Here is a 17,432-nt window from a genome sequence, read left to right on the forward strand (position 1 = left end):
TGGCAGGGATGACAATGGAATGAACTGCAATGGTGTCAAACTTCTTGAATGCTACAGCTGCACCCATCCAGGCGAGTGGTGATTATTCCATCACAATTCTGATTTGAGCCTTGTAGAAAGCACAGAGGCATTGAAGGGTCAGGAAATGAGCCACTTATCGCAGCCCTGCACTTTTGATTTATTGATTTGTTTGGTCCAGTTCCATTCTGGTCAATGGCAACCACCAAGATATTGATGGTGAGGAATTGGGCAGTGGTGGTGCCTTTGATAGTCAACGAGAGGTGGTTGGACTTTTTGTTGTTGCAGATGATCATTGCCTGGCCCTATTCAGCCAAAGCTTGTATGTTGTGCAAGTCCTGCTGTAGGCTAGCATGGGCACCTTCACTTTCAAATAATCCATTTCTTGTTTTGAGAAACTTGCTCAATAAACATGCCAAGATTGTCTGCAGTTTTGAAATTTTTTGTTTGTGTGTGTGTGTGTGTGTGTCTCAGCCTCTTTCAGATCATTTGCAGTCAAGATTATGCCTTTTTCCCCTTCAGCATTGCCAGATATGTTACCAAAGAGGTATTGGTAAGGTGAGAACAAATGGTTAACATGATGTGTTATTAAATCTGCTACAGTAGACTTTACATTGTAACCGTTAACTCTTAGTATTTGAAAATTGACCTGGTAAAACTGGGAGTACAGCACTTAATGTGGTCCTATCCTTCAATTTAATTTCAGATCTTCTGCCAGAGTTTAACCAGATTGACCAATCGAATCCTAACTGTGTAGTGATTGGAGATGCTGCAGAAAATTTTTCTTACAAGAACCTGAATGAGGCTTTTCAAGTTCTGATAGGACTGGAAAAACCTATCCTGCTATCTCTTGGCAGAGGGTAAGAGGCTTTTATTGTCAGATACGAAAGCTTTAAAATCTGCAAACTGTTTTGCCATGTGGATAATCCAGTTTTAAATTATGTAGGAGGAAGACAAATCAATGGGTCTCCCCTCACGAGATCTGTGCTGAGGGATTAACCAAAGGTTTTTGCAACAAAGCTCAATAGCTAAAAGCCATTAAGGATCTTAGGTAGGATAAATCGTAACATTTTTGCTGCAGTAACCTAGTTCATAGCACAAAACTATTGTTTTATAATGTTGACATAAAGGCATTTAAGTATTGTGAACCCACAGTCATGACCTAAAAGATCAAATTTTTGGTTCCCATTGCATTTCTCAACTGATTTGCCTGTTGTAGCTCTACAAGGAATAACTGAATCTTAAATGGAAATTACTTCATTTATAATATTGAAATATGGAAATATTCAAAATGGGTGTATGGAACTGTAACAAATTTGAGTAAAATTTGAAGTATTCCTCACACTTTTGTAAAAGAAAAAGGTCAATCTCACATCTCAAGATGCGCACCCAAGTTTGAAGATCCTAAAATCTTGCCTGAAGCTGCAATTTATGCATTGGACAATTATTGTTATTTGTAAAAGGTTTCAGTTTGGCTTTGGCTTTGTCATTATGCAAGGAACAGGATTGTAAAGTTGTAACATACCATAATACTACTTGAAATGTACGTTCACACTGCAAAGACAGGATGTCTTCATATTTTAATTCAATTGTTATTTTGTTTGGTTGTCCATTTTGTCATAAAAGTGAACCTGCTGTCAACTATGATTTTTCTTCTTGGGATATCAATGCAGTCACCCTGAGGTTTTTGAAATGTGGGGTATTGCAACTTTCTAGTCAATCTCCCATGATTTTCACATGGGGAGTCAAGACCAAGTGCTGTCGAGCAGGAGGACAATTGGACCAAGTAGAGGAGGGGGGGGGGGTGATAAGGGGAGAGTGGATACCTCAGTGGGAGGGTGGGGATAGCCCAGTGAGACCAGAAAACTAACTACTTCAGTTGGCAAGAAAACTACCACAGTAAGGAAGACAACTAAGTTGAGGGAGGAGGGCTGATGAAAGATCTCAGAGGGAATTGTAGGCCTGTATACATGGGGGATTCTAGTTGGCACTAAGATTCGGTGACTTTGAGTTCTACAATTTGGGATGAAATCATCAATTCATTATTTGAACTGGTAAAGTGCATTTGGTCAGATTTGCTGGTGTAGGCCCTCTGCATTGTTCTTGTGGATGCATTAACAGTGCCTTGAGTCATGGCGTGTAGTGAATGAATGAGGCCGTGAGAATGACCTGACTGGAAAATCGGCTGAACATGGTTTGTTTCTGGCGGAGTTGGAGACTGTCGGGGGAGGGGAGAGGCACCAGTCAGCTGAGCAAGGCCAGCATCCTGAAATCTTTACTGCCTGAGGAGATTGAATTTCTGGTCACTGGTTGTCTGTTGGGCAGAAATTAAACAAAATTAATGATCTTAAGGTGTTATAAAATCGTTACCATTTGGAAAAGGTTAAAAACTCACCTTTGACACAGGAGTTTAGAACTCAAATTAGTGTAGAGCTGCCCAGTGGCCAGAATACAGAATTGCAAGGAGGCTCAAACCAGGTTTTCCAAGAGGGAACTGCACAGTCACAGGCTTTTTTGTTTGTTTTTCAGTCACAAACTTCTGTTCCCGGATTTCCACTCCTCCCTTACCGTTACATGGTCCATCTCTGACTCTTCCCTTCCTGGACTTTTCCTCCTTTTCTTTCTCCCTTTCTCCTTTTTCCTGACAACTATTACAAACCCACCAACTCCCTGGTTACATTCCTTCCCATCCCGCTTTCTGTAACGATTCTGTTCCCTCCTCCTAGGGAGGAGGAGCGCACCGCGCAGGAGGCCGTACCCACAGCAGGTTGTCAGGGAGCACTTCTTCTAACTGAACTTCATTGAGGATTAATGTGTTAGCCTCTTTGGTGAAGTGAAAGGGCCTAACACTGAGCTATGTTACCTGCTGCAGCCACAACTGGAGCCTCAAACCAGGGTATACACAGCACTGCCTGTGGCTGTCAAAGTCATCATGGCCCATAACGTTTATACAACGGGCTCCTCCCAGGCTGCAGCAGGTGACATCTCCCAGTTTGCTGTTCACTGCGGTATCAGAGAGGTCACCGAGACTCTCAATACCAGATGGAACAGCTACGTTACTTTCCCAATGGTCAGAGCAAAGCAGGACTAGAGAGCACTAAGCTTTGCTCGCATTGTAGACTTCCCCAGGGTGCAAGGTGCCATAGACTGAATCCACATTGCCTTGCGTGTTCCCCATCACCAACCTGGCATCTTTCTCAATAGAAATAGATTCCACTCCATCAATGTCCAGCATGTTTGGGACCACAAGCAGCACATCATACAGGTCTGTGCCCGGTTTCCTGGCATGGGCCATGATTCATACATCCTGCGCCAGTGCTCTGTGCCGCCTTTATTTCAACCAGGTCGTCAAGTCACAAGCTGGCTACTGGGTGACAAAAGATGTCCCCTCCAGACATGGCTCATGACTCCTGTCAGGAACCGGGGCATAGCCACTGAGGTGGCCTACAATGAGAACCATGCCGCCACCAAAAATACAATCAAGCAAACAATCGGTGTGCTCAAGCAACGCTTTCGCTGCCTGTTCGGGAGGGACTTTGCAGTACACCCCTGACTGTGTTTACAGATTTAGAAACATAGGATCAGGAGTTTAACCACCTTTGTTTTAACTCCCTCGATACACTTACCTAACAAAAATCTATCGATCTCAGTCTTGAAAGTTTCAATTGACCCAGAATCCACAGCCTTTTGGGGCAGTGAATTCCAGATTTCCACTACCTTTGAGTGAAAAGTGCTTCCTGATTTCAATCCCAAATGGCCTAGCTCTAATTTTACGGTTCTGCCCCTTTGTTCTGGATTCCCGCACCAGAGGAAATAATTTCTTCTGTATCTACCCTATCAAATCCTTTAATCTTTTTAAAACCTCCATTAGATCACCCCTTAACCCTCCAAACTCAGAGGAATACAAGCCAAATTTATGCAACCTGTCCTCATAATTTAACCCTTTAAGCCCTGGTATTTGTTGGTCATGTGCTGCATTCCGCGTAACTTTGCGATACTGAGGGACCAGCCCTGACCACCACCTGGGCAGCGTGAAGAGGACGAAGAGCAGGAGCTCTCATTTGCAATACATCATCCATAGCATCACAATATCTGCCTGATGCTAGTTGTGTAAATCGTCATGTCTCTATATATGGGAATATGAAGACTGCAGCAATATATATTAATTGCATCTGCAATTACTTCAGGTCTTTTGAAATACTAAATCCTTGGTTACAGTTGCTCATCAGTGCCAAGTTATTGGTTTGAGAAAAGCCAAGTTATTTGATCTGTAAGTCTGACTGTCCATGGAAAAACACACCAGAGTGATCTAATAATCAGAGGGGGGGCTACTGTTAAGGTAAAATTAATTAATAATTTTTCTTTGTTCTGGGATGAAAACCCCTTTGTAGAACAGTGCATGTGTCTCTGGCATTTTATGTTCTGCAGTTCCCTTGTTTCAATCATCTGTTCCCACACCATGATGATGAGATGAAACTCTGTGGGGCAGAGAAAGACCCATGTTCTGATCGTCAAAACCTCTACTTAAAAAAAAATCTAAATTGGAGTAAAATTTTGGACACTTAGTATTTTGATTTCAAAACTGCTTCAAAGTAAGCAAAGCATTGTATTGTGAATTATCTGCTTTTCTTATTCTGTGTAATTCAAGGTCATGTAAATAAATTCAATCATTAGTTTTAGCCTGAATTATTTGGTTTTCCACCTTTTGGTGCAAATTATCTCTGTATGAGGTCATTGTTAATGCTGTGGTACATTAAACCCTTACATGTTCTGTTAATGAGGGTGAATTTCTGATTGTGAAAACTATGGGTGAGCCTGTGGAAACTGCATGAAATTATGAACACAAATAAAAGTTGGGAGGAAAACTCTAGTTTTGACGAGAGGAGGTACCACCATTGTTCAAACATTGCTCCTCCCATAGGAATGCAGTATGAAAGTTGCAAGATCAGATAAATAGAACGGGGGAAAGAAAGGAGAGAAAAAACAATGTTTTTCTTGCAACCCGAATTAAACCACAAATACTGTCAATATAGCGTCAGAGAATGGCAAATTAACTAATACAACTTTGTGTCTTGCACAAGGGATTCGGCTATACATTCAAATGCATAAAATTATGTGCAGAAAGGGACTGAGCGTTAATGCATCAACACTCAGTGCCACAGAGGAAGGATGGATGCAGGTTGAAGTCATGATCTGCTCGGTTATTGATCTGTGGCTTGTAAGCAGGGAGGCACTGAGTGAAGGCTAGAATAATCCTCAACCGTAGGGAAGGGAAGTGTCCTAGTGACCAGTTACAGAGAGCACTGGCAGCAACCTGGAAATAAGATCTGTGTCTACCCACTCAGCTGCAAGTTGTTAAGCCAGGTGGACAAGGATAAAAAGGGAGAAAAATTACAAGAAGGGGTCGAAAAATGCCCACAAAAATATTCCATTGTGGAAATTTTTTTAAAAATGCATAATTCAAAATTCTATTATCACAGGCACAAACATAATCATCCCCTTTAAAATCAGATAGTTTGCACACACATGGTTACGGTATACATCTAGATTGATAAAAATACAATGTGACTCCAGAATGAAGTCACAATTGGCAAGGCAGATCTATACTTTAGTCAGAAAATGAGAAGTTAAAAAGTTATGCCAGCATGACAGAATTACTCAAGAAGGCTCCTGTAAATGTAATGATTTACATTCAGCATCTATTTTAGATGGGATATGGAATTGGCAGTGTAATTTCTCCAGTCATGCCAGTGTCAGAAAATTAAGCTGTTTACGCTAGCCTATGGAAGGTTAATGGTTGCTCAAGCAGAGGTCAAGTGGTCATTTGAGAGAGAGGCTTTGGTGTATAATTGAAAATGGCAGAAAGATAAACCATAAAACCATGTCCGACCATGTTACGCATTTCTCATCTGCTGTCGGAGATCTTAATGCAGTCCATCTGGCATGGAGCAGAAATAGTTCTGAAAAAATGATTTGCTCAATAATTCTGTCACTCAGCTGACATTATCTGCTTGAGTGAAGGTGAATTACATTTAAGTGAGAGGACAATATGAATTATTTTTAGAAGTTTATTTTAGCTTGCAATAGATTGAGAGACATTTAATATTTTATCCCCACTTCATTAATCTACAGATTTTCCTAATGTTTTTGTCTCTAATGCAGGATAATTTTGAAAGACTTTACAGAACAATGTGCTTTGCTCTTCATATTGGCAATGAAATGTTTGATCACTTTCAGTTTTTTTAAATTCGCATAAAGGAGGAGGCCATTTGGCCCATTGTGTCTCTGCTGGGGCTAGCTCCATATTGGAGCTAAAACAATAGGAAGGAATTATTTTCTGCTGTCAAAAAAAAAATTCTCTGCTTCAATGAGGTCTGTAAGATTGAAGTGTGGTAGCCCCTCACTATAATGCTATCTGATTATATCCATTGTAGCTGTAACCTATTATTCAGCTTCCTCACTAATGGGGAAACTACGCAAGATGCCCTGTCTAACATGCTAGATGCAATAGCCAAGCTTTCTGTATGCCTCCTAAAGACCAGCTTGCAGAGGGGCCTTTCTATATATTTTTGAATATACTCATCGCCACATTTCTTCATGTTTCCATACTGTAGGCGATATTATAAGGAAACAGATGGAATGAAACTTGATGTTGGAGTTTACATGAAGGCCTTAGAGGTACTAAGAATTTTTATACTAAATCTTTGTTTCTATTCTGAGAATATTGCTGCATTGGCTGATGTAATATTTTTGAGCTGTAATATTACATTTTTTGATTAGTGTTCTAGTATTAAATTAAAATTCCATCAAGTGGAAACAGACATGTAATATTCAACAAACTCTACAACTCCAAAATTAGAAAATGTCCATACAAAATATGAAGAATGGATAGTGTTCCATAAATTACCAGAAAAGGCTTTACTCATACCTTCTAAAACGTTCAGTATTTAGAAACTGGTTCCATTTTGAGTGGTTTGTGGCCCTTTCTATTCCCTTTTCTACATATTCTCACACTGCCTCTAACTTTGTCAGGTTGAACTAACAATATCATGGAATGTACAGTTTCCTTCAAGTGCAAAATAAACAATATACAAAAACAATATCAGAAATGTAGGACTTTGTTTCAAAACATTTCAGCCTTCAGCTAGTTCAAAAAATCATGACATTTTATTGAAGTAAATATTGTACCTAAAATCTTCTAATGAAATAATTGCTGTGCAGTGCTTTATATGTCACTTTTTTTAATGGATTTATCCTCGTGTTGCCAATCCTCCAGGATTGTCCTGGTATCTCCAGGATTGAAAAATTAATCTCCTGGACACTGCTGCGAACAATATGTACAAATCATAGGGGCATTAAAAAAAAAATTCTGTGTGTTTCTCATTTTCTTTGCACAACTTCATTTATTAGTTATAAAATGGGTTGGAATTTCACAGCATGCCCGGTTAGTTAGACTTTTTCCTGCACCCTTCAGCTCAAAATTTTCTCCTCCTGTAAGTTGCTGGAAGTTCGAGCTGATAATGGCGCAGCGATGGCAACAGGACATCTGGGACCTTGGTGAACAACAGTGTAGCTCCTTAACCAGTGAAATTTAAGGATTAAGAAATAAACAGAGGAAGGACTGAGAAGGAGAGCGAATTAGAGTGGGTGAATTTAATGTCAAATAAGGTACAGAAAGAGAAATAAAGAGAGGGAAAGAAAGATTGGAATATGAGAGCGAGAAAAAAAAGAGACAGATAAGAAAATAAGTTTAAAAATTAAAAACTTGACATTTTTAAAATCTCCAACAACAATTCACTACCTGAAGGAATGAGACTCTACACTTTTAATTGTTCACTTTCTGGGCCAGAGAGGTTGATTGGCAGTCATTAACAATTAACATGTTGTTAAAAGGGTACTTACACTAGTCACTAAACTTAATGTTCTGTGGCGAGTTTAATGGGCACTTAATCTGTAAATGCATCAACTTCATGATACTCACCAGGTGATTAAGTGCGAGATGCTGTTTTTGCGAAGCTAACAGCGGAATGGCGCAAATCATCCAGCAACTTGTGGCGATTCGTGATTCACAATTCACGGGGTGGCTCTTCCTCTCCACAAGTTGCTGGCCGATTTGCACATTGATAACAGTGTGTGTCATTCACACGCCATTATTTTTTCAGCAAATTTCGGCCCAATATTGGAGATGGTGAAAAAAGGCTGTTTGACTAGGTGGGACTGTTGGAGGCAGGAGGTCATGTGATGAAAACCCAGGAGTACCTCAAACTAAAGTTGGCAATTCTGAGAATTTGATTTTTGCAGTGTCATGTGATCACTATTCTGGTTGGCCGGTAGCTATTCGTTTCTGGTAAAGCTATTTGAAGTGAGTAATGACTTGCAAAACTTTGAATTTATTGAAAGCTCTTTTAAAATTTGAGGCCAATTTCTGTAGTTGAAGTGAGAATGTTCTTAATGCACGTATTAATTACACGTTTAGCCTGCTTATATATTTTGTGAAATGTTCATTTTTTTTTCTTGTTGCCTTTATTCCAAATTTTCTCTCCCCTCTCTCCAGTGTGTTGAACCTTTTGAGGTATGGTGTCACAGATCCCCTCGAGTACCTCTGCCTTCGTTCATGTGTGAGGATTGCCAAGCTATTTAACTGTGTGGTATATCACAGTTCAGCCCATTTGTGTCCTCAGCTGGCATCCAGAGATGTGCATAGCAGTCAGAAGTGGGAGCCCTGGGTTCTTCTCCTTTTCCTCCCCCCCCCCAACACCAGTAGTACCCCTGCCACCATCCTGACTGAGGTCAGCTCACTCAGCATTGACTGAGGGTGGAATCTGGCACTTTCCCAATCAGTGCAGCTCAGCTACTCCTAGATAAACTCTCAATGGGAGAGTCTTGATTGGAGCACCATTTAATTTATTTAAAAGGGGATGTGTTATGTTGTTAGGACAGTCTATGCTTGCGTTTGCGTGCATGCATCTTAATTATGGTCAAAATCTATGCGAGTAAGATGTTGAAAAGACATAGGTGTAAGGGGTGATACTTCGTGGCAGGGCTTATTTTTTTGAGACCTCGAGGCACAAGAGATGAATCTATCACTTCTTAGCATTGATGTACTGACTGGAACATAAAATATGTACTATTCCTTGCACCACACCATTGGGAATTGCAGTTGTAGCTTCATTGAAAACTTGGGTGAATGTTACTAATAATAAAAGTGGAGTGAAATTTAGCAGTCAAAGTTAACTGAGTAAAATTTGAAGCTGAACAGATATCAATCACTGAAAAACAGACACATCCAGAGGAGCAGCTGCACTTCTTACCAGATGGCAGCAATTCTGCTTGTTGATGGGACAACTTTCCTAGTAGGAACTCAAAACAGAAGAGGGATATGTAACGCATGGTATCATTTTTGAATGGAACAGCGTGTACGCGAGACCCAACTGGGATCTGGAATATTAATGATGGAAATTTAATACAACAAGCATTGTGTGCAATAGCTATAAATCGGCAACATGAACTGCCCGTTTTCTTCGGGCTATCCAGATACGTACCCGACTGGTGGGCATCTCATTTTCAAAGGCCAAGCTTTAATCTGAAATGCTTTGTGGCATCCAGAAGATTCAAGGCTAGTATTTAGTTAGTAGATCGTGATTATGGGAATAAAATAGACCATAGGTCTCTGCCCATAAATCTAATGGGGTTTGAAACAGCACTGTCCTTTCAATATACCAGATTAATGGAGTTAATTTGAAGTAGCAGGACTGGAAGCCACAACCTCCTTTGCAATTTTGAAATCTGCTTGCCAGGAAGCCACTGTGGGCTTCTGAAGCACGGTAAGAGCTTGTGGAGAGAGGGAAGAGAGAAAGTACAAGACTTAACAGAAAGAAGCTGTCACTACACAAATAGGGCAGTACTCATATGCTTCCTACAAAAAGTAGATCTGGGCTGGCCATCATGGAGGGGAGCACCCTTTTTGTGGAGGAGGGGAGGCATCTTAGCATCAGCAAGAGCACTGAGAAAAGAGGTGGGAGTATGGAGACCGACTTGCTTGGGTAAATTTCTATGAAGATGGCTTAAAGGGGCAGCAGAGTCTTCACTTTTTGGTTTCTCACTTATTTTTGACCTCGTACTTGAGAATAAACTGATTAGTCTAATTCAAGAACATAGCATTATGGTGTGTGTGTAACTAGGTTTTAATAAAATTGGAGAAACCATTTCTTTCATAAGATCAATATATGTGCTTATTCCTGCAGTAGCCATTGATTACCTTTCCAATACATCTCAGCCAGGAGTTTGTCAAATTAGTAAAAGCATCACCCCCAGAACTAGGCTCCCTCTGCTGGATGCATATGGAATTGCACAATATAGTCTAAAGCACGACACTGATGTGAATGGTCTTGACAGAAACAACATTAAGTACTTTTTATTTGAATTAAAATTTGAGTTATTGAATAACTTATAAACTGAGATGATTATAAGAAAAGCCATGCCTGCAAATGGATTGAACATCAGGATAAAAAAGGTTAAAAACTGGGAGACTCCCTTTTCGTACTTCCGTTTGCTTCTGTGATACATGAAACATCATGTGACCTGCCTTTGCTATACACAATATCTGTAGCAAGAAGCATCATCACCCTGATAAAATGAGCCATTGGCATTCATTTTTTAATCCAGTTTCCAAACAAAAAAATGCATAGTAACCTAGTTTGTGATGTAATGTTATTGCTTCGCCCAAAAAAAAGAAATTTCTCCTGAAAAATGCATCAAATATTTCAGCACAAATATTTATTCATTTAATCATCACCTATTGCCTGCTGCACATTTGACAAATGAAGCACTTAAATAATCCACAATTTTGTTATTTCTCTTACTTTACCAAATATTCTTTGTTGACTTTAATGTAAATCTATAATTTTCTTGCAGCTTTGTTTCAGGTGTCTTTCTCTGTCAAGAAGTACATGTGAATTTTTTTCATTCCTCCCCCCAGTATGCCTGTGATATTGAAGCTGAAGTTGTAGGAAAGCCGGCAAAAATGTTTTTCTTGTCTGCTTTATCCGACATGGGCTTGGAGCCAGATCAGGTAAGGGCTAGTCTTTAATACTAGATACTTGTACTGTCACCTGTTTAATAAAAACTTGTTTGGACTGTTTCTTGTAGTTTTGGTTCTTTTGATCTGCCAAATGGATACAGATTTTTCTTCCATGAATAGTTGGTAAACTTCAATTTTAGTGAATTGTAGGCACAACTGGATTGACCTTGTGTTTGGAGCAACAATTGAATATGCTAAGTGTTTAGTATTTATAAGGGATACAAAATATACAACAGAGAGACTTTTTCTTTCTGATAACTTGGATACAAAAAACTAGCCAATTCTAATGCCTTCAAATCCATGTAGATGAGATGTTTAACAATATAAATTATGAATACCAAAACCTTAGCTCCTAACATAAACATCAGCTGTGTTTTAACTTCATCTAGTACAGAAACCCAGAGAATGCTATATAATTGTGTAGCCAATATAAGTTTAGATTCTTGTGTAACCAGGTAACCCTGAGGCAATAGTCAATGAACAGTTAGAGTAATTTATAACTAGAAATTTGTAACTTGCAGTTTATCTTCTGCATAAAAGTTGTTTTTTTCTGTTTACAAATATAGTGGTTAGACCAGCTCTGGGTCTCGCTTTCAATTTACAAATGGGGTTCTATAGATGAATGCCTCAGCTAGAGCCCCATAATGAGTGAGAAGTATAAATACAGAAGTTATTTGTTTTTCCTTCCCTTGTTGATGGAAAATTAATGTTTCTTCAATTTCCGTCTAATATTCAGTGGTGCACTCTTGAAGAGTTAATGCTGAACAGTGATATCTTGGAAGGGTATTTTCAACTGTGTTTAGCTGGTATCAGTGCTTTTTCAAAGCACAGTATTCAGGCAGTGACAATGCTGTTTCAGACACTAAAGTTACACTGTAGACACTGTTAGATGTTGATGAGTCAGAATATTTGATTTATTTAATTTTGGTTTTTAGTCTGTTCTGCCATGACTTCAAATGGAAGGCTGCTTGAATCAGTCTTTGGACCTCTCGTCTGTTTATGATTACATGACAGTAGAAATGTTTGTACAAAGGCGATGCGAACAGTCTTGTACTTTTGCCTTGCCTTCCCTGGAAAAGTGAACTTTGACTTTTCAAAGTATACTCCAGCCATTGGTCTGGGCAAATGACCCAGAACTGTGTGGATGGATTTTGTCAGAGTAGAAAGTAATTTTTTTATCTAGCTTTTTAAAAAAAAAAAAAAAATTGGAACTTCTAGAGGTGAGCCCAGGCACTCAATCTCTTTTTTCTTGTAAATGGAAGAAGAAATGATGAGGGAAATTTTTAATTGTAAAACGAAGCTACTTGTGTTCCAAGTGCAATCCGTGCCGCAGCCCTCAGACTGAATCTAATTCTGTCCCTCGTTCCCCACCTCTCCTCCTCGTTCCCCGCCTCTCCTCCTCGTTCCCCGCCTCTCCTCCTCGTTCCCCGCCTCTCCTCCTCGTTCCCCGCCTCTCCTCCTCGTTCCCCGCCTCTCCTCCTCGTTCCCCGCCTCTCCTCCTCGTTCCCCGCCTCTCCTCCTCGTTCCCCGCCTCTCCTCCTCGTTCCCCGCCTCTCCTCCTCGTTCCCCACCTCTCCTCCTCGTTCCCCACCTCTCCTCCTCGTTCCCCACCTCTCCTCACTTGATAATCCCTGCTGCCAGTCCTAGATTCTCATCTAGATTTCCATGTGAAGTAAAACTTCGAAATGAGTGTTTCCAGTATATCATCTGGAGATTAATCTGAATCATTTGATATATCTATTTGTGTCGAAAATGATTCTTTACTTGTTTAATTGTTTGCAAGTCTTATGAACTGTTGATAAAATGTGGGATCACATAGAACTACTGCCTCGATATGGAGGCCTCAGTCTTGTTTAATAGTACTTGAAAAATTATTTAAGTAACCCGAAATCATTAAAATTGTTTTTTTTTATCGTGATGCCTGGCATTAGCCTTAATCCTTTTGAGGATATTGGAGGGTGGCAGTTGAACCTTCAAAAAGCTGGCACAAATCAATGGAAGGGCATTCTAATGGCCATTGTGCTCACAATATTATGGACTGAGTGTCCAGTAGAATGGAGAGATCGTTCTGTTGGCCATGCCCATGAGCTGATTAGCCAATTGAATGGCAACTTAACATTTTAATGCAAGTTTATTGAATGAACCATTGCAGAGAACAGTACATACATCAGAAAAGAGCCGAGGGCCAACAGGTGGCTAAAGGAGTAGGGAAGATGTATGGACACTTGAAGGAAACATGCAAATGTAATGTACTTTGCTGTTTTTGTGGGGTGAATGTAGATAAATGAGCTTGATCAATCTTAATTCCAGTTCCCTACAAGTCACTGCATGTAATAAGGACAAATTTGCAAGCTCACTTGAAGTTGGTGTTGGAAATGGAAATATTCATGCTAGTGTTGGAGGAATTGGGGTCACGGCAAATATTGGGGACAGCGGAGAGAGCCTTGCTCTATCTGGTCCATTCTGTGCTTGACCTGAGTGCTTATCACTGACATTGGGTGTCCAAAGTGGACAAGTATTCCATTGATGAGCATACTTTGGGCAGAAAACTTCATCTCTTTTCTTCCTTCCCCCGTCCCCAAAAAAGGGCAGAGGGCAGGCATAGCAATAACTACTAGGAGTGACCACCGCACAGGTCCACTGAAGGAAGAGACTCCTCTCTACAATGGAGGACATCCTCCATCATGTAGTGTGGCACTACTGTCATTCTAAGTGGGACAGAATAAGCCCAAAACTCAACATACAGTTGGTTCTGTGAGCCTCTAGTAGCAGCAGCAGCTGAATTGTATCCCACCATAATCTGCAACCTCATGGCCCAGCATGTCCCCACTCTTCCATTTCTCTCAAACCAGGTGACCAACTTGTTTCACTGCAGAGTGTGGGAGGGCATGTCAGGTGCAGCAATAGGCATACCTTTTAGAACGAGGCACCAACCTTGCGAAGCTACAACCCAGAGCTACCTGAATGCTAAATACCAAAAGCAATAGGCTATAGACCGAGCTAAGTAGTCCCACACCCAATAAATCAGAGCAAAGTCTCTAGCGCCACCACATCCATTTGAGAATGGTGGACAATCAGGCCACTAACTGGAGGAAGAGGGTTCTTGAACATCGTCATCCACAACCATGGCAGAGCCAAGTAACAAAAGTACAAGAGACCAGAATGAAGTGTTTGCATGTGTCTTTAGCCAAGAGGGCAGTATCCTTAGCTAGCCATTTTCAGCTGCTTCATCAATGACCTCCCTTCCATCATAAGGACCAGAGTGGGGCTGTTAGCTGTTGTCAGTGTTCAGCTCCATTCATGACTCTTGATGAAAGAGGCCATACTTACAACAGGACTTGGACAACATCCAGTCTTGGGCTCCAAGTGGTATGTTACATTTGTGCCACATAATTGCTAGCCAATGACTATCTCCAACAAGAAGTAGCCCAACCCCCTCCTGACCTTCACTGGCACGACTATCATCCAGGACCCCACCATCACCACTTTAGGGGCTCAATTGGACCAGAAGCTGAACCCATCAGGCATAACACCATGACTACAAGAGCAGGGCAAAGGCTGGATACTCTTGCCTCCTGACTCCTGAAAGCCTTTCCAACATCTACAAGGCTCAAGTTAGGAGTATGATGGAATTCTCACCACTCGCCTGGATGAGTTCAACCACAACAACTCTCAAGAACCTTAACTCTTTCTAGGACAGAGCAGTTTGCTTGATCAATGCCTTGATACTGGACTCCATATCCACCTCCTCCATCACTGGCGCACTGTGGTTGCAGTTTATGCAGGATGCACTGCAACAACGTGCCAAGGTTACTTCGACAGCACTTTCTTCTACCTGACCTCTACTACAGAGAAGGTCAAAACCAGCGATGTCGTGGGACTCCCGTCACTTCCAAGTTCCCCTGAAAGTCATGCACCTGATTTTACATATTTTGCTGCCCCTTCATTACATGTTCAATATCCTGGAATTCCCAATCTCCCATCATGGTGCTATCACTACACAGACTGCAGTAGCTCAAGAAGGCCTCTTACCAACTTGTCAAGGCAACTCGGAGTGAGCAATAAATATGGCCTTGCCAACATCACCCACATCCCAAGAAGACTTCTTAAAAAAAAAACAAATCTTTACAGCTGCTGTATTTATTTGTAAAATGCATTTCTGCCCAACTGAATCAATCTGCAATAATAAACAGTGAGCTGAGTAAGTGAATATTAAAGTGAAGTTCTTTTTGTTGTTTACCCAAAATGGAATACCAACTTATTTTAAAGATATTTAATGTTTGACAATCTCTGTTTGATGTTTTTGGGCTTACTCGTAGCAAATTACTTCTTGATTGTGAAAATTACCGTTCCAGTGGTACCTTGAGAATAACTGGCAGTGAGTTGAAACACAGAACTTCTCGCTACATTTTCCATTGGTGCTCTGACTTAATGCCAAGCCTACTTCCCAATTAGAAGTGAGTCAGGATCAAAGCAACCGAGTTATTGTTACTGAGGGTCAAACCTGGATTCTTGGTAGGAAACCAAATTGCACAGCATGTTGGTGCATGAGCTAGCTGCAGCAGAGAGGAGTAAGACACAAGTTTTTCTGCTTCCCAACTCCATGATTAAATATCATCTCCCTCAGTAGTTGGGTCAAGCACATTATTGATGGAACTTTATGGCGAGTCAGCTGGTGGAGGCGTTTTTTTGTTTTGTTTTTATTGAATTAGCAATATTTACATTATTTCTTGGGTTACCTTGCATGGTTCTTTAATTTACATACAGTGAGGGTATGCAAATCTCTGTATACTTTAGCATTAGGTATTGAGGGTCGATGGTCAGTATTTTCCTTGATGCAAGAGAGCATGGGATGTATGAAGAGTGCATTAAACAGCTCGCCGAGCTCTGGGTAAGAGTGGGATTTGGGCCGTATGTAACCTTGGAGCACTGGTTCTTGCCGTTGGAAGCTATTGTCTCCTTGGTCAACTGATGGTGCTGGGGTCTCTGACTGGGGGTTGAATTTAAAGCAAGACCATTTGGAATCTCTCCATGCTACTTCAATCATTCCAACAATCCTCACTTCTGAAGACTTTAGTAATGTTTAAAGGTGTGCCAGTATTGAGAGAATCTGCAGCTTCAGTGCCCCTTTTAAACATTTTGTTTTCCTTTTTATTGGCATTTTTTTCATTTTCCCTTACCTGGTATCAGTGTAATAACCTGACTTTCACATGCAGAGCAACTTTGAAAGTGTGTTGGATGGCCTAATGGGAGGAAAAACCTGCAGCAGAATCACAAGAAGAAATTAGATAAATAACCTATTCAATGCAATAAACATTTTTTTGTCAACTTGTGTTTGATTGTGAGTGAAGGTGCTGCCAACCCAGCACTAATCTGATCCTGATGGCTCTTCAGTAAGTGCTGTTCATAACATAAGTTTGTAATAGCTCATCAAAGCTACAACACCCACTTCAATGCATCCCCTAAAACTTAATCAGCTTTTTTTCCTCAAATACTCTTTTCATAATGGAACAAATGGTCATTTGAATTTAGTTTCATATTTATGAAGAGAAGCTTTCTGTTTAAAGCTGCTTTAATCAGTAAAGTTGTCATCAGTCATTTCTGCTGTTAAATGTTTTTGAATAAGTACTAATTGTACATTCTATTATGAATGCAGTCTTGTTGCACACAATATAAAGGGGAACTCCCTAAAGTCTATTTTTCATTTCAGTCTTTTCTCTGTGGGCTTGGAATAATATAGTCTTTCCTTCCGATAACTAAAGCATTTGAACAGTACTTGCATATTGTGATATTTGTCCCAGTAATGGAGTCAAGTTTATTACCTTATGAAATTATTTTTGGGCAACAATTCTTTACAGAACCTTAAGTGTATTTGCAAATGTTTTACATACTGAAAGCATATGGTGATCCCTTTTAATATGTGTTAGGATATAAACCCCCCAGTTTTCTCCCTGGGGTGTCCATTACCTGTGTCTGACAGAGTAACAGGTGACCCTCTACCAGGCCTCCATCAACATCTTGATCCAAGAGGAAAACAGACATTTCAATTCATGTGGCTCCCCTGTGACACTGGGAGTAATTTTAACCTCCAAGAACGGGTGGGTTGGGGACGGGTGGGAGGTTAAAATAATAACATCTTGGAGTGGGACCGCATCCTGGCTCCAACACGCCCATTTGAGACAAGGAAGTTCCGCCCCCACTTAAAGCCGACGGGATGATACTTAAATGGGCAATGTACTTCATTGAAATACTTGAGGTACTTAATATTTTGTGTATTGGAAAACTTAAATGAACTTAACCTTACCTGTTTGGGTTTCCGATTCACATCAGGTGA

General features: G+C 40.5%; 1 protein-coding gene across 3 annotated transcripts in view; it reads left to right on the top strand.

Annotated features, from left to right (window-relative positions):
* lhpp (phospholysine phosphohistidine inorganic pyrophosphate phosphatase) overlaps positions 1-17,432 on the top strand; it is a 96,923-nt gene that overhangs the window by 23,560 nt on the left and 55,931 nt on the right. For all 3 annotated transcript variants that reach the window (XM_068002726.1, XM_068002727.1, XM_068002728.1), the window contains exons 3-5: positions 725-878; positions 6,633-6,696; positions 10,997-11,089. In XM_068002726.1, the coding sequence (XP_067858827.1) occupies positions 725-878; positions 6,633-6,696; positions 10,997-11,089 (311 nt within the window). The remainder of the gene's footprint in view (positions 1-724; positions 879-6,632; positions 6,697-10,996; positions 11,090-17,432) is intronic.

This window comes from Heptranchias perlo, chromosome 21, assembly GCF_035084215.1.
Source record: "Heptranchias perlo isolate sHepPer1 chromosome 21, sHepPer1.hap1, whole genome shotgun sequence".
Lineage (NCBI taxonomy): Eukaryota > Metazoa > Chordata > Chondrichthyes > Hexanchiformes > Hexanchidae > Heptranchias > Heptranchias perlo.